This window comes from Dryas octopetala, chromosome 8 (genome assembly GCF_963921425.1).
Source record: "Dryas octopetala chromosome 8, drDryOcto1.1, whole genome shotgun sequence".
Taxonomy (NCBI): Eukaryota; Viridiplantae; Streptophyta; class Magnoliopsida; order Rosales; family Rosaceae; genus Dryas; species Dryas octopetala.
Genome location: NC_141373.1, coordinates 13,070,243 through 13,094,477, shown reverse-complemented (window position 1 = coordinate 13,094,477; position 24,235 = coordinate 13,070,243). Strand labels below are relative to the sequence as shown.

Genomic DNA, 24,235 nt, shown 5'->3' with positions numbered 1-24,235 from the left:
ATCGATCATGAACCACAGTTTTTGATTTGATGAAAAAAAATAAATTTATTTTCTATTAATATATATAATCAATCATCTAATTCATGATATATAGGCTGTCAACAACATATACATGTTATGCTATATTTGATGAATTGTTGCATATTTAATTAGCAACTTTTTACTGAATTACATTAAACGAGGCCTCACATATATATATATACATGTCACATCTACATGAAAAATTCAATAATGAATTGTTGCATATTTAATTTGTTTTAATTATCAAATTTCTAGCCTCACATATATACATGTCACATCATGACATTCTTTCCTTGCCACCATCCCGCTCTTCCTGTCTGTTTGGTGTGCCGCCCCTTGCCATTTGGCACCTATCATCTACTGCCACCTGCAGCCATGTCAGACATTCCAACCTGTCCATATCAAATAGCTAATCATTTACATATGCATTCCTGATTCCTACCTCCTATATTAATTCTCTTCTCTCAATTCGCCCAGATGAGTCCCACTATGGTTTTGTTTAATTTGATAGCTTTAATTAATTAAGCTTTCTTATTGATTAATATACATAGGAACAAGAATAACCTTTCTTATTCATCAACCAGGCTTTGTTTACTTATGTCAGTTCAATATCGTCATGGGTTTGAATTTAATATACATAGGAACAAAAGTAGCCTTTCTTATTAGAGCCCTTTAATTGCAGTTATTTGTTTGCTTATAGTTAATTTATTTGAAATATATACTATTATAATTAATGAGAATAAATAAATAGATTTCTTTACAATTAACATCAATTTGTGGTGAAAAAGGTTTCCTTTGATTGTACTACTTAATATATAATGTCTTAGGTCGTCATCTAATTAATTAATGTAGTTAATTTGTTTAGATTTCTTTCTTTAGATCGACCAGGATATACTTATTTTTCATTATAAAGTCTGGGTCATAAGCCCTACACACTGGAAAAGAGTAACATTTGCTGGGGAACAACACACATGATCAGACCGGCCCCACTTGTATTTTTTATCGTGACCAACTTAATTATTTTGTAGAGTTAATTTTATATCAAATGGTCTTAGCGTATGAGAACATATCCACTTTATGTTAAAGTATTAGCCCTTGTAAACAATTTCTGCATATGAATGGCAATAAAGTTTTTTAATTTATTAATTTATTTATCATTCATATATGATAAATAAAACTTTCATGTAATGAGTATACATTTAATGTTTTTATTTCTTTCATTACTTAGAGTTGGATATATAAGTGTATACACACGTGATATAAGTTTTTATTGATAATTAACAAATAATGTTTATTTATAAATATGAATAAGAAATTATGGTAATTTCTTCAGCATACATGAACATTCACTACAACAAAAACAGGATATGACAACGTCAATAATACAACGCGCGAAATGATTGTTGTTGAAAGCATTCATTAACAACGTGCAATTAAGTGCCTGTTGTCGTACACTATTATTAATATTAGTTTCACAACGTGCATAAAATACGTTATTAAAAACTTATACGACAACACATAGTGCGTGTTGCGAAATTTTTTCACATATGACCACTTATAATTGCTCGTTGTCATTTATTTAGGAAACAACATGCAATAAGATGTTGTGGAAAATACAACAACAATGTTTAAAAAACGCAGTTATAAGATACAACGTTTTTTACACGTTGTAGAAAAGTATTTAGCAACGTTCATTAACATTTTAGACAACTTCAAAAGCGCGTTGTTGAATGAGCAAAACTTTTAACAACTTCAAGATACGCAACGTGCATGCGAACGTTGTTAAATTGCTTTGACAACATTTCTCGCGCGTTGTCATATCCTGTTTTTCTTGTAGTGATTATTCATTTACGTGGGAGTATCTCACATCAGGTAGATACATGTAATGAATGTTCTTTCCTAGCTATAAATTAACCAATTACAAACTCATATTAAGATTGACATTGTTAATATTTATGAGAGTTGTAGTATGATTGATCTAACCAGTGGTGAATTTTAACCATTAGATTGAATTAGTGCAAGAATAATGTATACAGTATACTGATGAATCATATATAAAATATTGCATGTCTATCATAATCACTAAGAATAATAGACTCGTAATCCTAAGAGAAGTGTGAACGCACGTACATTCTCACTTTGATCTTTTTGAGTTATCAATGCGACGAGTTTAGGCACTCCCACACTGATAGTAAAATTGGTCAGTCAATTTAATAATTAATGTTTATATAATTAAGGATTAATCTCAATTTAGGAAATAAAATGTGAGTGAATTGGTTAGAAAATAGGTTTATCTCTTTCCTAATTGTATTCATGAATGTTAATAATAGGCGGAAGATCAGCGTTCATAATGTTTACATTAATTATGAAGTCCTAATGAGTATATATATATATATATATATATATATATGACAATATAAATGTTTCCTTAAATATTTGAGAGCAAATTTGCTCACCACCTTAATTTGGTGGTGAGCATCACCACTATCTTATGTGTGTGACACATATCATGTAATGTACGTTTGACTATATATGGTTAACCTCTATAATTAGAGAAAAGAAATTTAATAATTTTTTGTTTGTTACATTGGAGCTAGGGAGGTTTTTTCAACACATGCTATGTTTGAGATTAATCAGAGAGAAAATGGTTTTGGTAAATCATTAATTAATGACCATTGTCCACTTTCACAAATTCCCTATCACTATCACTAAGGAGTGATTCTATCTTGAAACTATAACGTATCCAAACCATCTTGGCAGGACGGTGCATATATATAATGCACGACCTAAAACCTATTTTTATTTTCATTTTTATTTTTGTTTATTGAGAATCACTACGTAATTGTTCAAAAAGTTGAAGCATGACAACTTTGTTTATCTTTAAGCTAGTCATTCACCCTACATTATCACTAGTCAACTAGCCGTACGTTGTTCCAATTTCAATTTAACCAATGGAGTCCAAGGAATAACGACTCCTGTTACTAACCAAACAAAATCATTATTAAATTAATGGGTCCCTTACAAGGTCCAATCAACTACATTTATCATGAACCCAATCTGTAAAATCATCACAATCTGATGCGATCTACCGACTTTCCCTTATTATTCCATATTTTATTACAAAATGTGAGTAATTTTCCATTTACATAATCGGACTACTCATATCATATGGTATTAGATGAGCATTCTTTTCTCATTGCTTAGAAATCGTTTTCAATCTTGATTAGTATTTAAACTGGCCCTTAATTAATCATTTTGTTTAGAATTTGAGTAGTCAATTTCAATCATGTAGTTCCATCCAAAAAAATGTAATCATGTACCAAGGAACGATTTTCTATTTCTACTATAATAAAGAGCTAGAACGTACACTATCTATGGTACTTGAACTATTGTCTAAATATGGTACACTATATTGCATGTTCTTCAACTAACGTGGCATTTATATAGTGATCGAATTGTCTAAATAAAAATTAAAAATTAAAAAAAGAAAAGATAAACCATGTCAAATGAATTGATGTCATTTCATTTGAGAAACAATTTGAGAAAAAATAGTTGGTACATTAAACATTTGCCTAGATAAAATACATATATAGAATCCAACTGGAAATTTCAAGCGAAAACTGGATTTTATGCCCATTAAATAGAAAAAGTTCATTCAAGGATTAAATTAATTAGCACAAATAAGTGTTTACATACAGAATTAGGATATGGGTCAAAGTTCACAAATAAAAAGTGAAAAAATAAACTATATATTTAAAATGAAAAGATGGTAATTGTGAATTTCCCACTTTTCATTTTCTCGTAAATTAACTTTCTCTTCTTACAATAAATATTTTCTGCATAAGCATCATGTTTGATAATATTTCTTGTGGTTATTAAGAGAAACAAGAAAAGAGTTATTTACATTTACACCTCCTGAGGTTTATTATCTTTTTACATACACCTTCTGAGGTTTCAAAAATTACACATACACCTCCTGAAGTTTCAAAATTGTTGCTTATAACCCCCTGCAAGAGAAAACAATACATAAACAAAAAAGAATATATTTATATTGAGGTTGCACCTTACACCTTGAGTAATCTTATTAGGTCATTTCATCATTTAGTATGTCTTTTTGCATACTTTCTCATCATTTTTCGTCTCACTGTAGAGAGTTATATGCAACAGTTTTGAAATATTAGGAGGTGTATGTGTAATTTTTGAAACCTCAGAGGTGTATATGAAAAGAGGATAAATCTCAGGGAGTATAAGTGTAAATAACTCAACAAGAAAAACACTATTATATAAAAAAAAAAATTATAGTATTAGAAAATAGTCATTGTTTAATTAAGGGAGACTTAGAGTTCAGTCCATTTTATGAGTCTTTCTTAGATTAAGACCGGTAGTGATTTAGGCTTTTTAATTAAGTCATTTTATTTTTCTTAGACTAGCTAAGACCGGTAGTGATTTAGGCTTTTTAATTAAGTCATTTTATTTTTCTTTTTTGACAGCTTTATGTTATGTTTTAACTCTAAGATTTTGGGCGGAGTGAAAGCTTTATGTTATATTTTAACTCCAAGATTTTGGGCGGAACCCAAAATCTAGAAATTAAAACCTAATATGCAGCCTCTACGTACAAAGCCTACTCTACACACTAAGAGGGGAAATACCCTTCAAATAGAGAAAAATACCCTTCAAATCGGGAAATTAAAAGGATTTTCTTATAAATTATTATGAATTAAAAGAATTTTCTTATAAATTTTAGAGGAAATTACAAATTTGGTTCAATTATTTTATATTTAGTTTAATTTTAATCCACAACCTTTTTTAAGTTTTGTTTTAGTCCACTAATTGTTCCACTTGTTCAATAAAGGTCTAAATTTGTTTCCTCAAATTTGTCCCGTCTTTTACCCTATCAAATATCAGCAAAATTCAACAAACATATACTTGTTTTAAAGCTACGCATCTCCTCTTTACAACCATATAAAGATCATTCAAATCGGATTTCTAAAACTCAAGATAATTGGCTCCAAAGTAGGGTATCCGAAACTACCAATTTTTCCTAGAAAATTTTCAAACTTCAACAAACTTCAATTCTCTTTAATTCGATCTAATACTTCAAATTGGTTCTTATGAGTAAAAAATGATGAAATATAATTTTTACTTAAAAAGTTATAACTTAAAAAATACAACCAAAGGATTTAAAATCATAACTTAAAAAATATCGTAGACCAAAATTGAACTTACAAAAAATCGTAGACCAATATTAAACTAAATATAAAATAAGTGAATCAAATTTGTAATTTCCTCTAAACTTTAAAACACCACTGGTCTCTATCTAAAAACTATTTTTCTAAAAGGCGTAAATCTAATTATCTATTTAATTAATTACTAAAAAGTTAGGAGCTGAGATAATTAAAGATAGTGTTTATGATGGGTGGCGTGTAACCAAGAAAGGGTTTCTAAATAGGATCTTATGCTAGATTCTACTGTTTAACTTAACATCTGAAAGGGACCGTTCTTAGGACTATATATGTCCTTGCAAAAGAAAAGTGGGAAAAAGAAGACTTAGAAAAGAAAAGGGCTTGCTGATGGGCATTCATCATCATGACTTCTAAGTGCATGAGTTCCAACTTCCATCCCCGTGAAATTAAGGTTAATTAGCATTCACCAAACACCACAGATATATATACCTAACATTTTATTAGAGAGTTCTTAAATATATTAATATAGATATATATATATATAGGGTTATAATCTTGGGATAAATAGTTTGACAAAGATTTTATATTATTAAATTGTGAATTTCAACCATATATTTAGGTGAGGTAGAATCAATTAATCGAATTAATGATTAATATCACATTTTCAACCTAAGTATCTTATGTTGTCAGATCTAAGTGTTTCACAAAAAATATTTCTATATATATATAAGTACATAGGATTCATTTTTGCTCTTCATGGTGAGTATTACTACCATGGTGGATGGGTGACACATGTTACTTGACCACTTTTTTGTGACACGTATCATCCATCTAGTATAGTGGTAATGTTCACCACCACTTTTTTGTGATGAGCAAAAATGGACTCTAAGTACATATTCATTTTCATTAAAAGAGTAATTTTCCTACTAACTTTTATTTTTTATCAAAATTTAGGAACTAATTAAAAGACCTGAAATATATCACCAAAAAAAAAGAGACCTGAAAGTCAAAATTAATTTATAGGTACCACTACCAATCTAGCATGCATATATGCTGTTCCACCAATAATGATTCATACTACATAGAAACGCATGCACAGGAGGAAATGAGAAAATTAAGATTAAAGAAGGTAGCTAGCATGTGAAAGCCTCATGTAGCTAGCAACCATATATATATGAACTCTGTCTTGTGTGTGAACAAGCTCTACAACCCTTTAGGTTGACGGAGGATCAACCACTCATTATTCCCTCTCAATGAAAAACCAAAATGATCATAATCATGGTGATAAATATTGCAGATCTCATTTCATGGATTTCATCAACAGAAAATTAATTAAACTTGAGAAAATATAAAAAGTCGTCCAAATGAGAGAATTATATGGATAACTAAATTACTGTTTTTTTAGGTACATTGTGATGGGTTGACATTAATCAAATCCCTGACCGAACTTAACCTAATGAACGTTTGTTTTCAACCCCCTCTAGCTCAACCTATCTTATCCCCAAGTTCACATTTTGCCGGCCATTTGAACTATAAATTTAATGTTGTGAACTATAAGTTGGAACTAGTGGGGGCTCATAATTAGCTAACAGTACCATTAGTAATGCAATTTGTAATGACAGTGAGTTGACTCTACTTGAATAGTTTCAGTGCACCCATCAACTCGAAAATTGATCAATTCAATAGGTCAGTTTCATGGCCGGTTATGGACATTACTCTTTCATGGCCGGTTATGGACATTACTCTATCATGGCTGGTCGGTACCACTACTGATCCTATATGTTGTTCTAATATTTCTGATCATTTTGAGCTACGTTACCAAGTATATATATTGCCATATTGGAATGAAAGATTCGATCAACTTGTAATAATGAGATATTATGAGCGTTAGGCTCTAAAGAATTCGATATTTTGTTAGTTGTGTAAAATAATATTGTTGATCAAGTCGGATCAAGTGATTGTCTAACATGATAAGAAGTGTCTTTCTGATTTGAGTATTAACCTGCATCTCACACTTACCACTTATCAATGTTAACTTGCAGGGCAGAGTTGACTCAATTAAAAATTGACTACATTTTCCTGTTTTTTACTTGTAGGATAATATTGCACATGAAAAAATAAGATGCTAACAGAATTCATATTATTGACAATTTCCTAGTGATCATTAATTTAAGGTTTTAGAATCCAACGATTGTTTAGCAAGTCACAGTTTGATTGGGGATAGACTATTTACTTGAAAAAGTTGCATGTACTGATACAACTAAACTAAAATGGCTCCTCATCTTTGTAAGAGTGGTGGGGTTGCTTTAGCAAACAAGAAATAGTGCAAACCAAGCAAGTTGGATGCGTTTGGGGCGGTTTGTGGGACTTGTTTATCTGCGTCCCACATATATTAATGTATTAATTACTATACCAACATTTTCAATCCTCCTCATAATTAATATCCACATATATATATATATATCTATGCAACAAACATTCTAGAATCTAGATATATCTATATATAGCCAGGAGGGAGAGATAAAGAAAGAAAGGCTAACCAAGCTTGAAAGTGACTTAATTAAACATGCCACAGAGAGAGAGAGAGAGAGAGAGAGAGAGAGAGAGAGAGAGAGAGAGAGAGAGAGAGAGAGAGAGAGAGAGAGAGGCTTAGATAACTAGCTAGGCATAAGCATAACCAAAGATAGATAATGACATGTCTCCTCACACACCCAAGTTGTCTGTTTTATATTTCCCTGAATATATATCAGACAGAGTGGCCAAAAAAAAAGAAAGAATATATATCAGACAGGGAAGGCTTAATGATTACTTGTGGGGTTTCATCCGTTTGTCTGTTCTTGTTCCTTAGACTATATATTCCTTTTATATAAAATTAACAAGAGACAACATTCATCTTTCATGGCTGTGATATGGCAACCAACCATAATATAGAACTAGGATGCTACTTTATCTGTCCAATTACAAACCACCTCAGCTAAATTAATTTCATATTCTTAATTACTTCAAGTTGGTGGATTAAAAAATTATTAAGATAATTTCGTATTATCCCACCTCATATGCTACTTGCCTATTGCCTTCAAATTTCATAATCACCTATCCAATCTGTCACTACGCACTACCCATCAAATTGCTTAGCCATTGCCAAACAGACCAAGAGCTCCCATGTTGCTAAAGAGCATTTCATAATGTTTTAAACCCGTTACTATGAGTAAGTACTAAGTAGTAATAGCTTTCGATTGGTTTATTAATTCTTTTCATATTTAGTGAGATTATATAAAACAAAAGTAACTGATAACTCTTGTATAACAGGTTTGGGAGCATGGTTGCATTCTTCCAATATTCCCCCATTGATATTCTTTCTGTCTATTTGCCCCCTTCCGTGCTTGATCAATGGCAAAAGAGACGAAAAAGAACTTGATATTGGAATTGTTTGATCTTGAAAATCTCCACCAATTTCATTTATTGTTAAAATTAAAGCTCCTTAATTCACATCATTTCCTCTCATTTTCTTTGTTATGAGCAGGATCCTACAGAACTTATGGAAGGCCAAATGCAGAGATTGTGTTCTTCATACATAGAGGTCATAACATCCACAACTTAAAAAAAAAAAAAAAATCAATTGTTTTACCTTTTCTTTATATTACCAGCAGACATATTTGGGTTCGCTCCTAGTACTCCTAGAATACCATATGGACTATCAACCCCAGAACCCATGATCCTTTTGACCTGATTAGATACATGTAAGTCCATCATGAGTTATTGCATTCATATAAGAACAATAGAATTAATCACCCAATATAAGCACTGTCCCAATAAAAACAAGAGATGAGATGTGGTCATTGAACATCACACAGTTTAAGGGTATAATAAACAACATGCTCATTTTTTATTAACAAATTCAGTTTCAGCAACCACAGCAGAAGGTGGAGATCCTAAAAGAAATTCAGTGCCTTCTTCCAACTGGGTTTTCTGCACATGGATTAAAAAATAAATAAATACTAATAATAATAACACAACAGAGTTGAGGTCATCTCAATCAGAAGATGCATAATTCACAGTTAAGTTAGAACAACGTAAGCCCAAATTATATGAAAACCAACCAGCAACACAACCAAATTAACCACTGCATTGTGGATTATTATTATTATTATTTAATTTTTAATTATATAGTAATTGGGAACACAACCAGATAATTATAGGTTTTTAGCTCTCAAGAGTCAAGACTCATATCTGAAAGAAGAAATGCCTTTTGGGCCCAAGAACCAAAGAACTGATGAAGAAGGAAGACAGAGAGGCAGGATGGGTTTACAATTTCAGAAAGCATTTTTGATTTTATTGAAGTCTAAAGTTTTCAAATAAAATTCAATCTCTTCCCGCCATTTAATCAAAGGGGTGTAAGTGTAATTTTCAAAAATATAAATTTTTGAGATGAAGACGCACTAAACACTTAAATAGTCTAAACCTTCTGATGGTGTTTGTATAATTTACTCTAAAAAAATAATTCCTACATAGGCTACATATACAATTATTCTCTTATCTGGATGTAAATTCCAGACTTTAGCTACAGGTTGGGTCGATCAACCATAACGCCGAATTAACACCTAATGTCTAAGCTCTAATGGAAAAAAAAAACCATGTGAAGAATGTGATCAAAAAGTGGGAAACATAATAATAGTGGCTGCTCGAAGCAATATTGCTTTTGGTAGTTGAATTTCAACCCCATCGGTGCTGAATCCAGAATTTAAGAAATTTTGAGAGTTTAGAGTATTGAAAATTCCCAAGTCCCCATCCCATTGCTCTGTCTCATGGGCTATGAGACCCCACAGGTATTTGAACCCAAGATAGAATTTGGCCATCCCTTGGCCAGATTGTTTGGAACATTATATACTGAAATAGATTTGAAACAAGAGAGGAGAACCAACCAAAGTGAGTGGTCCCTCCATATGCTAGCCAAAACAAGTGAAACGCAACAGCGTTGCTCCGAAAGATTTGTGTTTAAACTCATGTTCCTATTACAACGGAAACCAGAGCCCTCATTTCAATAATGTTTTAAACTCATCAATCATGCATTTACAATACAAGGCAAGACATCCCATTCATGTCAAAAGGTAGTTCTCTAGTAAGGGCTGATGAAAACCGAGATGCTCATCCATTCAAGACTAAAGGAAGTTCCTCTGAAATGAGCCCGAAGAAAATCGGGATGTCAAACCCTGAGTCATGTTTTCTGCATCCAACTTTACACTCTGCCTCCCACCTGCCAAATCCTTCTCACGATCCCAAGGCTTCCACGGATGTTTCCCTACCCATTCTTCCTTCTGTGGCTGTTGCTTGGATTTTTTCTTTGAACCGCTAACAGTCTCTTCTTGGTGTTTCTGTACCAGTGATTTTGATCGTTTTTCTTTATTGTATTTGTCCACCAAATCTGCATCTAAACTCTTGTTTTTCATTTCCTCCTCGTTTGAAGCAAGTGCAGCAGCCTCATTGTACGCTTCTAAGTAACTGCCATGGGAAACCACATGTGTTAAAAAGTCTATATATGACAAGTACAAAGCAATCTAATTATGAGTACATTACCCCATCTTAGCTTTCTGGGCTCTGTCTGAAGGCGTATCAGTCCATACACTAGTATCACCACGTCCTTTGGTGCTTTTGCTAAATTTTGTTGACTGCATCGTCACACCATGCTGAGAAGAAAAAGGATAGACAATATGACTTTGTAAACAATGTACAGCACAACATGCAGAACATAAGATGGGCTAATGCATGCAAATTTCTAGGATCCAGAGTAACCAGAAACATGAGGTCACCCATCTTAGTAGAATTCTTTTTAACACATGTACAGTCTACCCAACAACAGACAATGAAAGAGTAACCCCAAAAAAAAAAATAAAAAAATAAAAAAACTGACTTGCAACAATAGCACACACATCAATTTCTAAGTTCGTACCAGAGGTCCTCATGATTAATACATCTTTAGATGGTCTATTAACCCAATGTTGAGCAATTATCTCCAATAGCAAAGCCAGAGCCGGGGCCAGAATATCCTAAATATTTTCATTTTAGAATTATGAAAAGAACCCTTCTTCCTTGCTCGGTAGAAAAAGAAAGTTCCCAATTTTTTTCCCCTCTATTAGAATCATGTAAAGAACCCAGCTTCCTGAACCTCAAATTACAAAATGACCAATCACATGTCCAAACTGTCCCAATATTACAATATAACACATATGGCAGTGTATCTGATGTGTGTGGAAGACGCAAATCCACCAAATAAAGGATACTTTTTATCGTAGTTTACTAAAACTTTCAAAACACTCCTGCAATTACAATATTTTTCCCTATAAATGTAACCATTGTCAAATTTCAGAATTTACTTGAGGTTTAACTCGAGTCTTAACAAACTTTTTGTAGGAGTCTTAACTAGTGTTATAGAAGAGAGAATAAAAGGACAACTCATTTATTAAAAACTGCTCTAACATAAAAGGCAATAATTATAACAAAATAATAAAAAAGAACAAGCACTTACTTTCCTTTCAGGAGGCAGCGTTGTCATCCACTCATCTCTTTTTGGTGGCACTTTAACCTCCATGTCTGCCAGGAGCTCATCATCACCCTCCATGGATATTCCTATCAACAAGCTTTCTTTTAATTAGACAAATAGTAATTTAACAATGCTTAAATCCAAGATATGCGAGAAGTTTCAAGAGTTCGAAATTTATGTTGAAGAATTACATAAAGCAAACTGTACTGCATATTCTGCTAAGAAGTACAAACTACCTACAAAAATATACAAAATGTATAAAACAAGTGAATTAGTTTTCAAGTATCTGTGAACCTATAATCATGCCAAACCATATTGGTTATGTGATTATAATCAATCGCAGGAGGCATGTTTGGAGTAGGGCAGCCCTTGATGCTGCATTATCTACAATCAATTGGGTGGGTTTAGAATTTAGTTTTGATGGTATAAGGTTTAGAATGATAGTTTTAAGGGTTATGGATGGAATAAAGACCATATTGAAGCTCGTAGCTGGTTAAAGGCCTGAAAATTGAAGGAATGGGTTCTGTTCTGGGATACATACTGTATCACTAAAACAGTAAATTAAGGTATTTATGACATTTAGATAGATTTTGATGTTGAGGATTTGTAATGGAAACGTTTTTAGGTGAACTAAGATTGAGGTTTGGGTGCGGCTAGAATTTCAGGGTAACTGGGCAACTGCAGAAGTAGATTGAAAGAAACTAGAATCTCATAAGGCCTTCTAGGATTCTCGTGTATAAGTTTAATGGAGTCTTACCATTAAAAAATACAAACTTACTAAAATATTCTTTGATCAAACACGGTTTCTTTTACAAAACCTTGCTTATATAAAGCAAATTCTTATACAATAAACAAAAGCAAAGAGCTTCTTCGAAGAAAGGATAACAATAAATAACATTGCAAGGATATGAAAACCCAGTGCAAAATCAAACGAATACAGTGGAATCCAGCAAGTAGAAATATAACAGATCCCGACACCCATTAGCAATTTTACACTAAAAAATAAGAAGGCAATAATGTTGGTCAGTTCAAAACCTTGACTACACACAAAAATGTTATCATAAAAAAAATAATAAATAAGAGCTATTAAGAAGCAACAAAAATCTTCTTTAGTTGTCAAAAAAAATAAAAGAGAAAGAATTATTATTAAACATATGCACCAGACTATGAGGAACACCAGAAAACATTGATAAAACAATGGAATGTCATTAGAAAGCAACACAATCTTCTTAATTTTCCAACAAAAATAAAAGAGAATGTTTTATTATTTACCATATGCACTAGACTATGAGGAACGCCAGAAAGCATTGATAGAACACTCAGACTGTTAGAATGTATTTAGAATCTTAACACTCACAAAAATTAGGCAAAAGTTGGCTAACCTTGTAATTTTCTCCATTGTGCAGCCTCACGCATTGCTTGTAACTCAACCTATGGGAGCAAAAGAAACCGAGTTATAAGTGCATTTTTCAGAATATAGCCAGAAAATGTGTTTCTGGTTCAGTCCATATGATCAGGAATCTGAATGATCAAGAAAAGTGTTGATGGTTCCATCTAGGTAGGATAGAAGGGTGTGGAAAATGGAATCCACGGTCTTTTCTTGCAAATCCTATTCAAGGCAACTAATGCAAAAATCTTAACTCTCCTTTTATTTCCTCTCATGTATTTGGAAGAATACAGTACTTCCTAAGCTACAGGTGTCAGGCTGTCAGCTTGGATCATAACTCCTAATACTTGTGGCATGGTTCAGACTTCAGAGAAGATGACCTTCTTTTTGCCCATATCCTCATTGGTGTGTTATGAGTCGAAATGCTGCTTAAAGTTCAGATCATTTGCTGCTCCACTGTCCAGTTGCATTGCCTTTGTAGTTATGGTTGTTTAGGGAGGCCAATTTGAGCTAGGTTATTCCAGTTTTGTGTGATGTTTTATTGTAAGTTTTTTGGAGGAAGAGGGGTGTGGTATTTGGGAGATGATCTGTGGTGGCTACTCTTTTGGAAGTTAGGATGGAAAGGAATAGAAAGATATTTTGAAGATTTGAGGGGGGGGAGGTGAATCACTTGTGGGAAAGGGTTTGGTTTTGGGCATCCTTATGGACTTTGGTATCTGCTGTGTTTAGGGACAGTTCTGCTATTTTTTCTGACTGGGAAGCTGCTGTATCTCAAGTCTAGTTGTATTTTTGTAGGTTATGTGATGTATTTTTCACTCTGTTCTGTTATGCACACTTTCTGTTTTATTTAATGGAGGTTTGTTTCTTAATATAAATAAATAAATAAAAAGAATATAGTCAAGTCCAATATTAAAGTAGTAAAGTAAAAAATCCATACCTTAAATTTTTCATGTTCCTCCTTGAGTATAATCTTTTCATCCAGCACTTTCCGCTACAACAAACAGACAAGGCAGAAAAAAAAACACCAAGATCAAACATTGAACAGAAAATTACAGTAGGGTGCAAAATAAAGATTCCATCCAATTACAAATCTAACTTCATAGACCTTACGGGTATACAATAACTATGACCAAACAATTTGCATTTCATTTAAATTATATAGAACACTGTAGCTTCACATTCTACAAATTGAATACATTGTTAAGACTCTCAACTTGAGAGATATCCCACATCGGTAAAGTGAAGTCTTGCCTAACAATATATAAAGTCTTGGGCTCTCCACCCATTGCCAATTGGTTTTGGATTGGACTCTCCAATTTCTACATGCATTTCCTGAAAAGTAACTCTTCCAAAATCAATGTCTAAAACCAATTTACACAGTAACACTCATCTAGGGGTCCAGGCAGTAAAAGGAAGAGAGTAATTTTAAAAGAGCAGTTGTTTCATCACAGAGCAGACATTGTAATGTTACAAGAAACAAAGAAAGCTTTAGTAGACAGAAAGTTAGTGGCAAGTGTTTGGGGGGCCAGATTCAAAGACTGGGTGTTCGCTCCTGCAAGGGGTAGTTCGGGTGGTATAGTGGTGATTTGGAACACAAAACATGTTTCAGTTTTGGAGTCTGTTATTGGGGAGTTCTCAGTTTCTGTAAAAATCAAAGGATCAAATGGGGCAGATTGGTGGTTATCAAGCATTTATGGCCCGTGCAGACATCGGGAAAGGGCGAGTTTTTGGGAAGAACTTGGAGGTCTTTATGGACTATGCGGCCCAAGATGGTGCTTTATGTATGCCACACATCATTCTTACAAGCTAACTAAACCAGCCACGACCAATTGGATTGAGAGTTATTCCAGTGAGGCCTAATTTTTTTGCCTTTTAATTGAGAGCAACTAGTGAAGCCCAATTATTGCCTGGGTTCACAAACATTAGGATAGCCCACATCTACCTATCCCACTAGATCTAACCACTCAGCTTTTAATATTTCACTGTGCAAAATATGTACTTATAGGCCGACTTCCAGCAAGATGTTCTGCAAAAAACTTGATTCTGGTCAACAATCCATACTAATATCGAGATTCATGACCTTTCTACTTTTCTTTTCACTTGGCTCCCAAAGCATAGACATGTCTCTCCCAATCATTTAAGATCGAGAAAGAGAAACTTTTTTCACCCAAAACTCCAAGGTCATATCATTTCTGTCCAGAGAAGTTGAAATATAATCTATCACTCTATACAGAAGAAGACAAGCACAGATCAAGACCACGATTAGTGTAACATAACTAGGCCATTCAACCAATGAAATGAATGTGATAGTGATAGTGATCATGCAAAATAAATAAATAAATTAGTAAATACATCTCCCATGCATATCATGTATGTGTACACAACTCACCTTGTCTGTATCTTGTAAATCTTTAAAAGCTTTATTCAACTTGACAAATGCTGGATGAGCTTGAGGATGTGAGCATTTATCAGGGTGAACCAAAAGAGACATCTTCCAGTACCTTAAAGAAGAATAAGATGAAGAAATTTATTAGACAAAAAAAAAAAATCAAAGAGAAAATACAAATAGCAAAGCTCAACAGTTCACAATCATATAAGATAGCTCAAATTAAAACAACAGACTGCTATCAAGCCCGTCAACTAAAAATGTGTCCATTATTAGTTTTATTCACCAAGCCCTTCTGTCCATATAAAAAAAATTCAAACAAGTCATTGTTTTTGGTGTAAAAATATGTCATCACTTGCAATTTTCAAAGTAGATATTTATAGTTTGTACAAGCCAATTGTAAGTCTGTCTAACAAATTGTTGACATGTCCAAACTAGGCATAATTGGCAAGACACTTTCGATAATTTGTTTCTTCACTGTACAGGTCCATGGTTTTCTACTTTGGTTAAGTGGGTGTTCGCTGCACTCAAGAGGCATCTACTTTCTAAATGACACTTTCAAGCTCTTGGGGATACAACATACAGATGGTTTTAGAAGCTGGAATAGAATTTTCTGGAATTGAGTCATCTGCAAACTGCAAATGTGAAATCAGAACTTCTTACCAACCGCTTTATGTTTATCTTCTCTACCAACAACTAGGTGAATAAAAATTGATGTCAATCCAATACTTATTGTTAAAAGTTAAAAAGTTTATTCACATTATTCCCTTTTTTTTTTTTTTATTACAAGCTGGATCTTGTAGAGAACATATCAAAGATCAAATGTAGATCAAGTTTTTTGATATATTGTTCAGAACGAGGTTAGTGTAAGCAATAATTACTATTCACCAGACATTTTCAATTGTTATCCCATAACAGAGTCAGCTGGAGATCACAAGCGGCGCCTACATAGAGGTTATTACATCCAAAATGCAGAAAATTCAATGGTTTTACCGTTTCTTCATATTTTCCGCAGACATATTTCGGTTTGCTCCTAGAATATCATATGGACTATCATCCGCAGAATCCATGATCCTTGTAACCTGATTGGATGCATGTCAGTCAATGAGTTAGTACATTCATATAAGAGCAATAGAATAACTTCAAATACACTATATATAAACAATCAACAGATAAAATTTCAAGCTCATACTTTTTACCACGTGTGATGTTCATAAGAGGTACAGTCTAAAGGCGGTAGAAACAGGGGGATTATTACACTCCAAAAAATGTTGGAGCCAAGATATTTTTAACGGTGAAATATGGGAGAAAACCTTGAAGCAAAGGAATTCTTAGAATCGGAGGGAAAATGTGGAAATTTACTTTTGAAATCTGATTGCATTGCATAGGGTCCCATCTCTTGCATAATACCATCCTTCTTACATTGCTACACCCTCTTAATGACTACTATAGTTACTTGAGTTCATTTATTAACCCTTACAATTCCAAAAGTTCATTTATTAAGCCTCTCAATGACTGACTACACATTTAATGACCAAAATTCTCTTAAAGACTCTGACTCCTCATCTAATGACCAAAATTCTTCCCTATATCTACATTGTTCCCTTCTACATGGCGGAGGCTACATAAGGCTATGTATTTTACTCAATTGATGAGAAAAAAAAAAGGAGTCGAGAACAGAAAAAAAAAAATGGACAAATTTTCTCTCACAACTATGTCAATGTCACAGATTCCATTAAATCTTCTCGGTCGAATGTCATTTCAGATCTCGCTTTGGTTCTCGTTTCCATCAGATCTCGTCTTGGTTCTCATCTCACTCGATTTTCATCTCAGTTTCAGTTTGATTTACTTTGGTCCTTATGGGTGACAAAGCAGAAAGCAGGAACTTCCCTATTATTCTGCTCCATGACTAGTAAAAAATTGAGGAGCTCTAATTACTTCCAGTGGGGCTGAGCTTTCCAAGCTTTTTTTTTTCCCCCAAAAAACTCGTAAACATGCTTTTGATTCTATTTGCAGTAAGCTGGAAGTTGTTGATATCTACTCTCCAACTTGAGGGGGAATGTAATAGATGTAGGCTATTAGCAGCCTTATGTTTAAGAGTGATTGAGCTAATTTCGGGCTACTGATTGAGATAATACAGTTTATTTCAAGGGCTAATTTCTAGGAATTCTACATCCACCTTCCATGTAAAGAGGCTATATAAGGCTATGTATTATACTCAATTGATGAAATGAAAAAATATGAGGTTATGAGTTCAACCCCCCCCCCCCCCCCCTAACAACACCCACCCACACACACAATCTGACTATTCTTGTGTCGTGCGCCACAACTGCTTTCGCCAACATTTTCAAGAAAATCTCATTCCCAGTCCAAACAAAACCCTGAAGTTACCGCGATAAATTGGTGGGAACACTTGCAAAGAAATGAAATTATTGGTGAAATTTCACGGATAATTTTGATATTTTAAGCAGTGCTTATAGTTACTGAATTCATTTATTAACCCCTGCATTTTCTAGAGTTCATTTATTAACCCTCTCAATGACTGTTTGACTACTCACTTACAGATCAAAACTCTTCCTCATGCATTATCAATATGTGCTTAAAGTGAACAAAGTCCATAGCTGAGCTGCTCAAGTGACATATGGGCAGAGTGGGAAGCTGCAATTGAATCTAGTTTCAAACCCCATTGTACAAAAAAAAAAAGATATAAATATTATGAACGAACTCTGTGAATATATTATGAACAAGAGATGAGATATGAACATTGAGCAAACTCTCACCAACCCAAGGCTATATACAACATGCTTATAAATTTTGATAATTATGTTTAAGAGATAAGACTACTATACCTCTTCAAACCGCTCAGCTTCATTAGCTGATTCAGCTTCAGCAACCACAGCAGGCGGTGGAGGTCCTACAAAAACTTCATTATCTTCCTCCAACTCAACTTCTCTGTACATATGTGTTAGGAAACACCACATTCCAAGTCATCTCAATCAGAAAATACATGATTCAGTTATGTCAACACATAGGCCCAAATTACAAACAACTGTAATTCAAAATAAACAAGATTTGAATAGTTCCAGAAGTTGTTCCAAAATAAAGTGCCTATGGAATAAAATATTTTAAGAAATACCTCAGCTCAGCCTGTGCTTCTGTCAATTTGGCTGCAGCAGCAAGTAACTCAGCTGATGGCATTGCAGGGCCAATTATCCTGCAAAACAAATGCAAGCAATCAAAACAAGATAAAATTCGAGGTTTTCTTCTTTAAGAACTAAATATAGCTATGCCCTAAACTTAGTGAGAGTCACTTTGCCTCAACTAAAAAGGAATGTGTCCCCTGAACTCCATTCCATGTTTTAAGTTGCTCATTGTCGCCAATTATGTGGTGTTTTCAGTCAGTTTGAGTAGGTGGCAATTTTTTCATAGGAATTTTAGTCACACTTATGGTAGTGGGATTACCACTCTCTCCCTCTCTTAAGGAACACAATGGCTTCTTGTCTACTTCACTATATCTGTAACCTTGGCTTTTGTAGCAATCTCCATGACAATCTGTGCAAATCCCAAGAATGAAATCTCCAGAGCAAACCAATCAGCCACATTGTCTCACTAAGCGCTTCAAGAACTCTGCAAAGAGCTGGATTCAACATCATGGCTACCCTTCTCCAAGCCACACCTGAATTATTCCTTCCCTCTAGAAACTCAATCATCCTCACTGTCAAAGACTCTGCCATCTCCAAAACCTCTCTTCCTCCACGACTCTTCCTCCTCCAATACCACACCTCTCCTCTCAAGCTTTCAATGGAAGACCTTCTAAAGAAGCCTCAAGGTAGTTGGTTGTCAACCCTTCATCATAAAGAGAATATTGCAATCACAAAAGTTGTTACCTCACCCTAATCTATTTCTTATTTTCGTTCATGGTGTTCCTCATTCTCTGCCTTAGATCTCATGGTTGGGATATTATTGAAGCACCCGCCCGCCTGTGATTCCAAGTCTAGTATGGTTTCTGATGTTCCATGATTGAAGAGCATGGTTAAATGGTCTTATATTATCTGATTGCTGATCTCAAATGGATTTTGTTTTTACTTGTCATTGGGCTGCAATCTGTTCCTTATGGGGTTCTTGAAGATCACAGGGTTTGAAATCTGCAACAATCTTTGTGTCCACCAAGTTTGGCATTTGTAATATATCCTTCCCTTTGCCCAAATGAATGAAGAAAATCACAATGCCCAATTTGTATTAGCCCTCAATTCCCAAATTGAATACCTTAATTCAAATTACCAGCCCCAACCCCACTCTAAAGAGCCCCATAAGACCTGCCTTTTTTTTAAGAAACAACTTGTATTGATTCTCCTCAAAATGATACAATAAATATGGACAAATGTGCACACCAAAACAAGAAAAAGAAAAAAGAGACAAGAAAAGCTAGACCAGAGGAACCTAGTCCGCAATCACAGATAAAAATCCTAGCTATAATAGAATCCTTATCCTACAGCTGTCCTCCAGTCTAGAATAATAGAAGAAAGAGTTAAATCCTTGAACTTCGCCAAGACAGAAGCCCACAACACTGATCAAAACCTTACTCTCTCCCAAAGTTCCTCCACCCTACCCTTATGTACTCTTCCAAAATCCTCCAATTCCTTTCCATCCAAATAATTACCCACGTCATAGCGAAAAACACTGCAACCCCATAAGACTTTGGCCCTCTTCCCTTTACCAAACGCAGTATATGTTTCTCACATAACAGAGCAAAAATCCCAGATGAAAGGCGTCCGTGGATAAATTCTTATTTTCCATTCTTTTCTATCATATACAGTATCTCCTATCAAATCTAATTATTCTTTTATCTTTTTTTGTATAAAATCTTCTCATGTTAATCTTGGTTGGCCTTTTCATCTTTTACCTTCTACTTTAACTGGTCTTCCTTTGATTATATCTAGTGGTCTATAGTCTATACCACCTAAATTTAGTTTTCCTTGTCACTAAAAAACATTAGTCCAACTGTCTCTCTAACACATCAAGTTTTAATTGTCTTTCGCAGTCACATATATCATTCACCTTAATGTTCTCATTTCTTGTTTAAACACATCAAGATACCGGAACAAAATCTTTGTTTGTAGGATTTTGTTTTGTTCATATATCATTCATCTTTGTTTTACATCTCCTTGCATCCAATCTGGAATCTACTAACCTGACTTTCTATTATTTTTACTTTGATTCCTAACATTTTGTATCATAAAAAAATAACAGGCCAATCAAAGTTCCCTAGAGCTTCCCTTTTAATCTATTTTGTATTCTTTATCACATAAGATACCACTAACTTGTCTCCATTTTGTCTATCATTTACCAATTCTACTTGTTAAATCGTCCATTTTGCCATCATTCTGCATTATTCATCCCAATTATTGGAAATGAAATGTTTTAGCAAACTTCACTCCTAATTTGCTAGTAAACTATAATTTCTTCTCAGGAAAAAAAAAACTACAATTGCTTTCCGTGTGATCTCTTCTTCCATCTTCTTCTCTCACAAACCCTAAATGGTCTCACAGTGAAGTAATGATCAATAAAAGATATAAATAGTACCTTTTCTATTTATTTTGAGAGAAAATAAATACCCTTATTAAATATTTCCAAGGAACATATAAGCTAATCACAATTAGTTTTTATTAGAATGAGATCTTAGCAATTGAAAGGGAATCGTAGGCACTTCAGCATAATTTTTGTCTTTATTATCTTTATAATTTATATTCATTGCACATCTACACAACAATAATAAATAAAAAGTATACTGGACAAAGTAGTTACTGATGAAAATAATGTAAAAATAAAACCTCTTTATTTAAGAAATCTGTATTCAGCCATGACTCCAAAAGTACTAGCAGAAAGGGGAAATAAATTACAAAACTTAAATTTGTATGGAACATGCAATTCCTAAAAAAACAATAAAGCAGTACATATGAATAGATTTTGATAACTAATACAAGTTGGTTAATGCTCATTAACTGACCAAACATTGACACATTAATTAGTCCCTGTGATTTTTAATTAAAACTGGCAAGCAATTATAGAGACATTACCTTCTTTTAGGACCAGCCACATTGTCCTCTGGACATGGCACTGTCATATTATTGTCATCTGTCACTTGTCTGTATTCCTCATCCAGTTGTTCTGAATGCATCCCATTCCGTTCATCTTTAGGTTCTAGAGACGTTTGAATCATGTGCCCAACAACCTCCAAAGTGGGATGAACATTTGAAGGCAGTAAAAAGACTCCATCATTTTCCTTGAGTTTTAGTGAAAGGAACAACTTCTTCAGATGCTTAACCAAAGATCTTTCAGATATTCCCTTTATGTCAACTGCTTGTCCACCATCAATCATTTGCAAAAGCTATATCAAACAAATATTGACAAGTATCAGCGACATGTCATCACTATAAACAAGAGAGGAAAAAGTGACAGAATTAGACTAGTGCTCACCGGTAAGGTTCCAGTGTAATTAAGTCAATTGTATTAATCGAAAAAACGCCAAAGCCTCAGTATACACACTGTATATACTTACAGGGGTAGCATAAAAGAAAATGGCAATTTACTTAAGTTTTTATTCCTAAAAGCCAAAGCTCTCAAGTCCATCCAATTTGTAGTATTCACATGTCTAACACTTGGGCATGCTAATATGTTATAACCCATCTCCCAGGAAACGAAAAAAAAATGAAAAAAGAGAACCAAAAACTATATTAAGTATTACAAATAATAAAGATTTCCCAAGTCATTGATATCAAATTCATAATCAACCACTCTCAAGAATTTCATGCATGGTGTACTCCAAAAAATTTCAACACAAAAGGGTATAGTTTTACCTGTTTCAAATCATTCCCAACATTGGGAAACTCATTCAACAAGTCTCTCAAAATGGCTTGCGGCTCACCCTGACTCCTCTCGGGCTCTGAATCGCCACCACTCGAAGACCCAGAACCGGACTCATCACCATCAACAACCCCACAAGCCCTCTTCTTCTTCTTATCCTCCTTTTTCGATTTCCTTCTCTTTCTCTCTCTCTTGCTTCGCCGTTTCTCATCTCTTTCCCTTCTCCTTTCCTTCTCTCTTCTGGAACTGCCATCACTTCTATGACGGTGGCGTCGCCGTCTCTTTGAAGAACGGTCAGAATCCTCGGAGCTTGATGGAGAGGACGATGATGAATCCTCAGAGCTTGTGTCCTCCAAATGCTTCTTTCTCTTGCTTTTACTGCCCATATTGGAAACCCAAATATTATTTAATCACCAGGGCCAACCTGTACTGAAAATTTATTTTTCGGACAATAAAAAAACAAAAAGAGAGGTGTTAACGAAGAAATAATCCTACTGTTAGCTATAAAAATCTGTGGAAACCCATAAAAATTAACAAACATTGCAAACTTTGTTGGTACCGTAAGAATTACAATCAAGGGAAATTTAGGAGTTCATAAAAAAGAAAATAACAAAAATTTAGAGCTGGAAACCCATGACTGACTGGAAGTTGCTTATATTTTGCACTGAGACACTCACCTGAAATTTCAGAGAGAGCCTAGTTGGAGAGGCAAGCAAACTTGTGGTTGAAAATCTAAAAATCGTGAAATTCGACCTGTTGTTTGATGTTTGAATCAGAGACCCCCACGTTATCAGAGACCCCCACAGCAACCCAATAACCCAGCTAACCAACTTACCTTACCTGCACAGTCGAGGGAGAAAGAAGGGGTGACGGGGCGGCAGGGCAGCGGCAGGGAGAAAGAGGCGATGGCAGGGGGGCGACAGGGGGCGACGGCAAGGGGGCGACGGCGGGGGGGCTAAGGCAGGGGGCGACGGCGGGGGGGCGACGGCAGGGGAGGAGAGAGAGAGAGAGAGAGAGAGAGAAAACAGTGGAGCTGAACTGCAGACTCGGGGGGAGAAGAAAGGAAAGGAAGGAAAGAAAAAGAAGAAAAAAAAAAGAGAAAAGGAGGGAAAGAAAAAAAAAAAAAGGAAAAAACAATTAAAAAGAGAAAAAAAATTAAAAGGTTTAGGATTGATTAGAAGAGCTGCTATTTGCACACCTTCTTTTTTTTCTTTTTGCACAATCCTATTAAGAAAAAAAAACAAAAAAAAAAGACTATACAGCCCCCTTCTTTCCTTCTCTTTTTTCTCTCGTTCACACCCCCTTCCCCTGTTTTTTTTCTTCTTCTTCTTCTCCAACCCTCCCCCAGCCAGCCCTTCCACCCAACCCACCTAGCCCCTCAGCCCCTGCACCGACCCCCCCAGCCCCTGCACCACCAAAACAGCCACCATCACTACCACATTCTTCTTTCTCTTTCTCTCTTCTCGCCCAAGCAAATAGCAAAAAAAAAAAAAGGTGGCAGGTGGTTCGGCATACCAGTGTCGAACCCGTCGGTTTCGTTCGACAGGTAACTGCCGAACAAACCTGGTTCGTTTGGTGGGTACCTGCCTAACGAAACTGACGGGTTCGGCACTGGTCTGCCGAACCTGCAATTTTTTTTTTTTTAAGTTGGTGTTGTGGGGGAGGAGGAGGAGGTGCTACGAGGAGGAGAGAGAAATACGAGGGTCGGTGTTGCGGGGAGGAGAGAGTGAGAGAGATGGAGGTGGTCAGGTGAGGGAAAGAAAGTGGGAGGGAGGTGGTCGGTGAAGGAGGGGAAGGGAGAGAGGTTGTCGGGGTGGGTGAGGGAGGGGGAGGGGCTGGGATGGCAGAGGCTGAGG

The 24,235-nt window shown here is 34.8% G+C and overlaps 1 protein-coding gene and 1 pseudogene across 1 annotated transcript; one reads left to right on the top strand and one right to left on the bottom strand.

The window, feature by feature from the left end:
* Positions 1 to 10,118: 10,118 nt before the first annotated feature.
* LOC147277366 (uncharacterized) lies at positions 10,119 to 23,359 on the bottom strand. Its single transcript, XM_086254466.1, has 12 exons — positions 23,057 to 23,359; positions 22,373 to 22,808; positions 21,593 to 21,903; positions 18,652 to 18,729; positions 18,365 to 18,467; positions 16,509 to 16,597; positions 15,519 to 15,630; positions 14,067 to 14,120; positions 13,125 to 13,173; positions 11,728 to 11,828; positions 10,779 to 10,888; positions 10,119 to 10,703 (listed from the first exon to the last, which is right to left on the bottom strand). Exons 2-12 carry the CDS (start codon positions 22,763 to 22,765, stop codon positions 10,364 to 10,366), a joined length of 1,740 nt encoding a protein of 579 aa, XP_086110592.1. The 5' UTR covers positions 22,766 to 22,808; positions 23,057 to 23,359; the 3' UTR covers positions 10,119 to 10,363.
* Positions 18,847 to 21,107, top strand: LOC147277367 (fasciclin-like arabinogalactan protein 21; annotated as a pseudogene).
* Positions 23,360 to 24,235: the final 876 nt, after the last annotated feature.

Bases quoted from the DNA above. Each gene is read 5' to 3' on its own strand.
- LOC147277366 (XM_086254466.1), bottom strand. From the start codon at position 22,765: ATGGGCAGTAAAAGCAAGAGAAAGAAGCATTTGGAGGACACAAGCTCT. The intron at 18,468-18,651 runs GTATTTCTTAAA...ACATATGTACAG, and splicing joins GAAGCACAGGCTGAGCTGAG to AGAAGTTGAGTTGGAGGAAG. The intron at 11,829-13,124 runs GTTAGCCAACTT...GCTTGTTGATAG, and splicing joins ACAATGGAGAAAATTACAAG to GAATATCCATGGAGGGTGAT.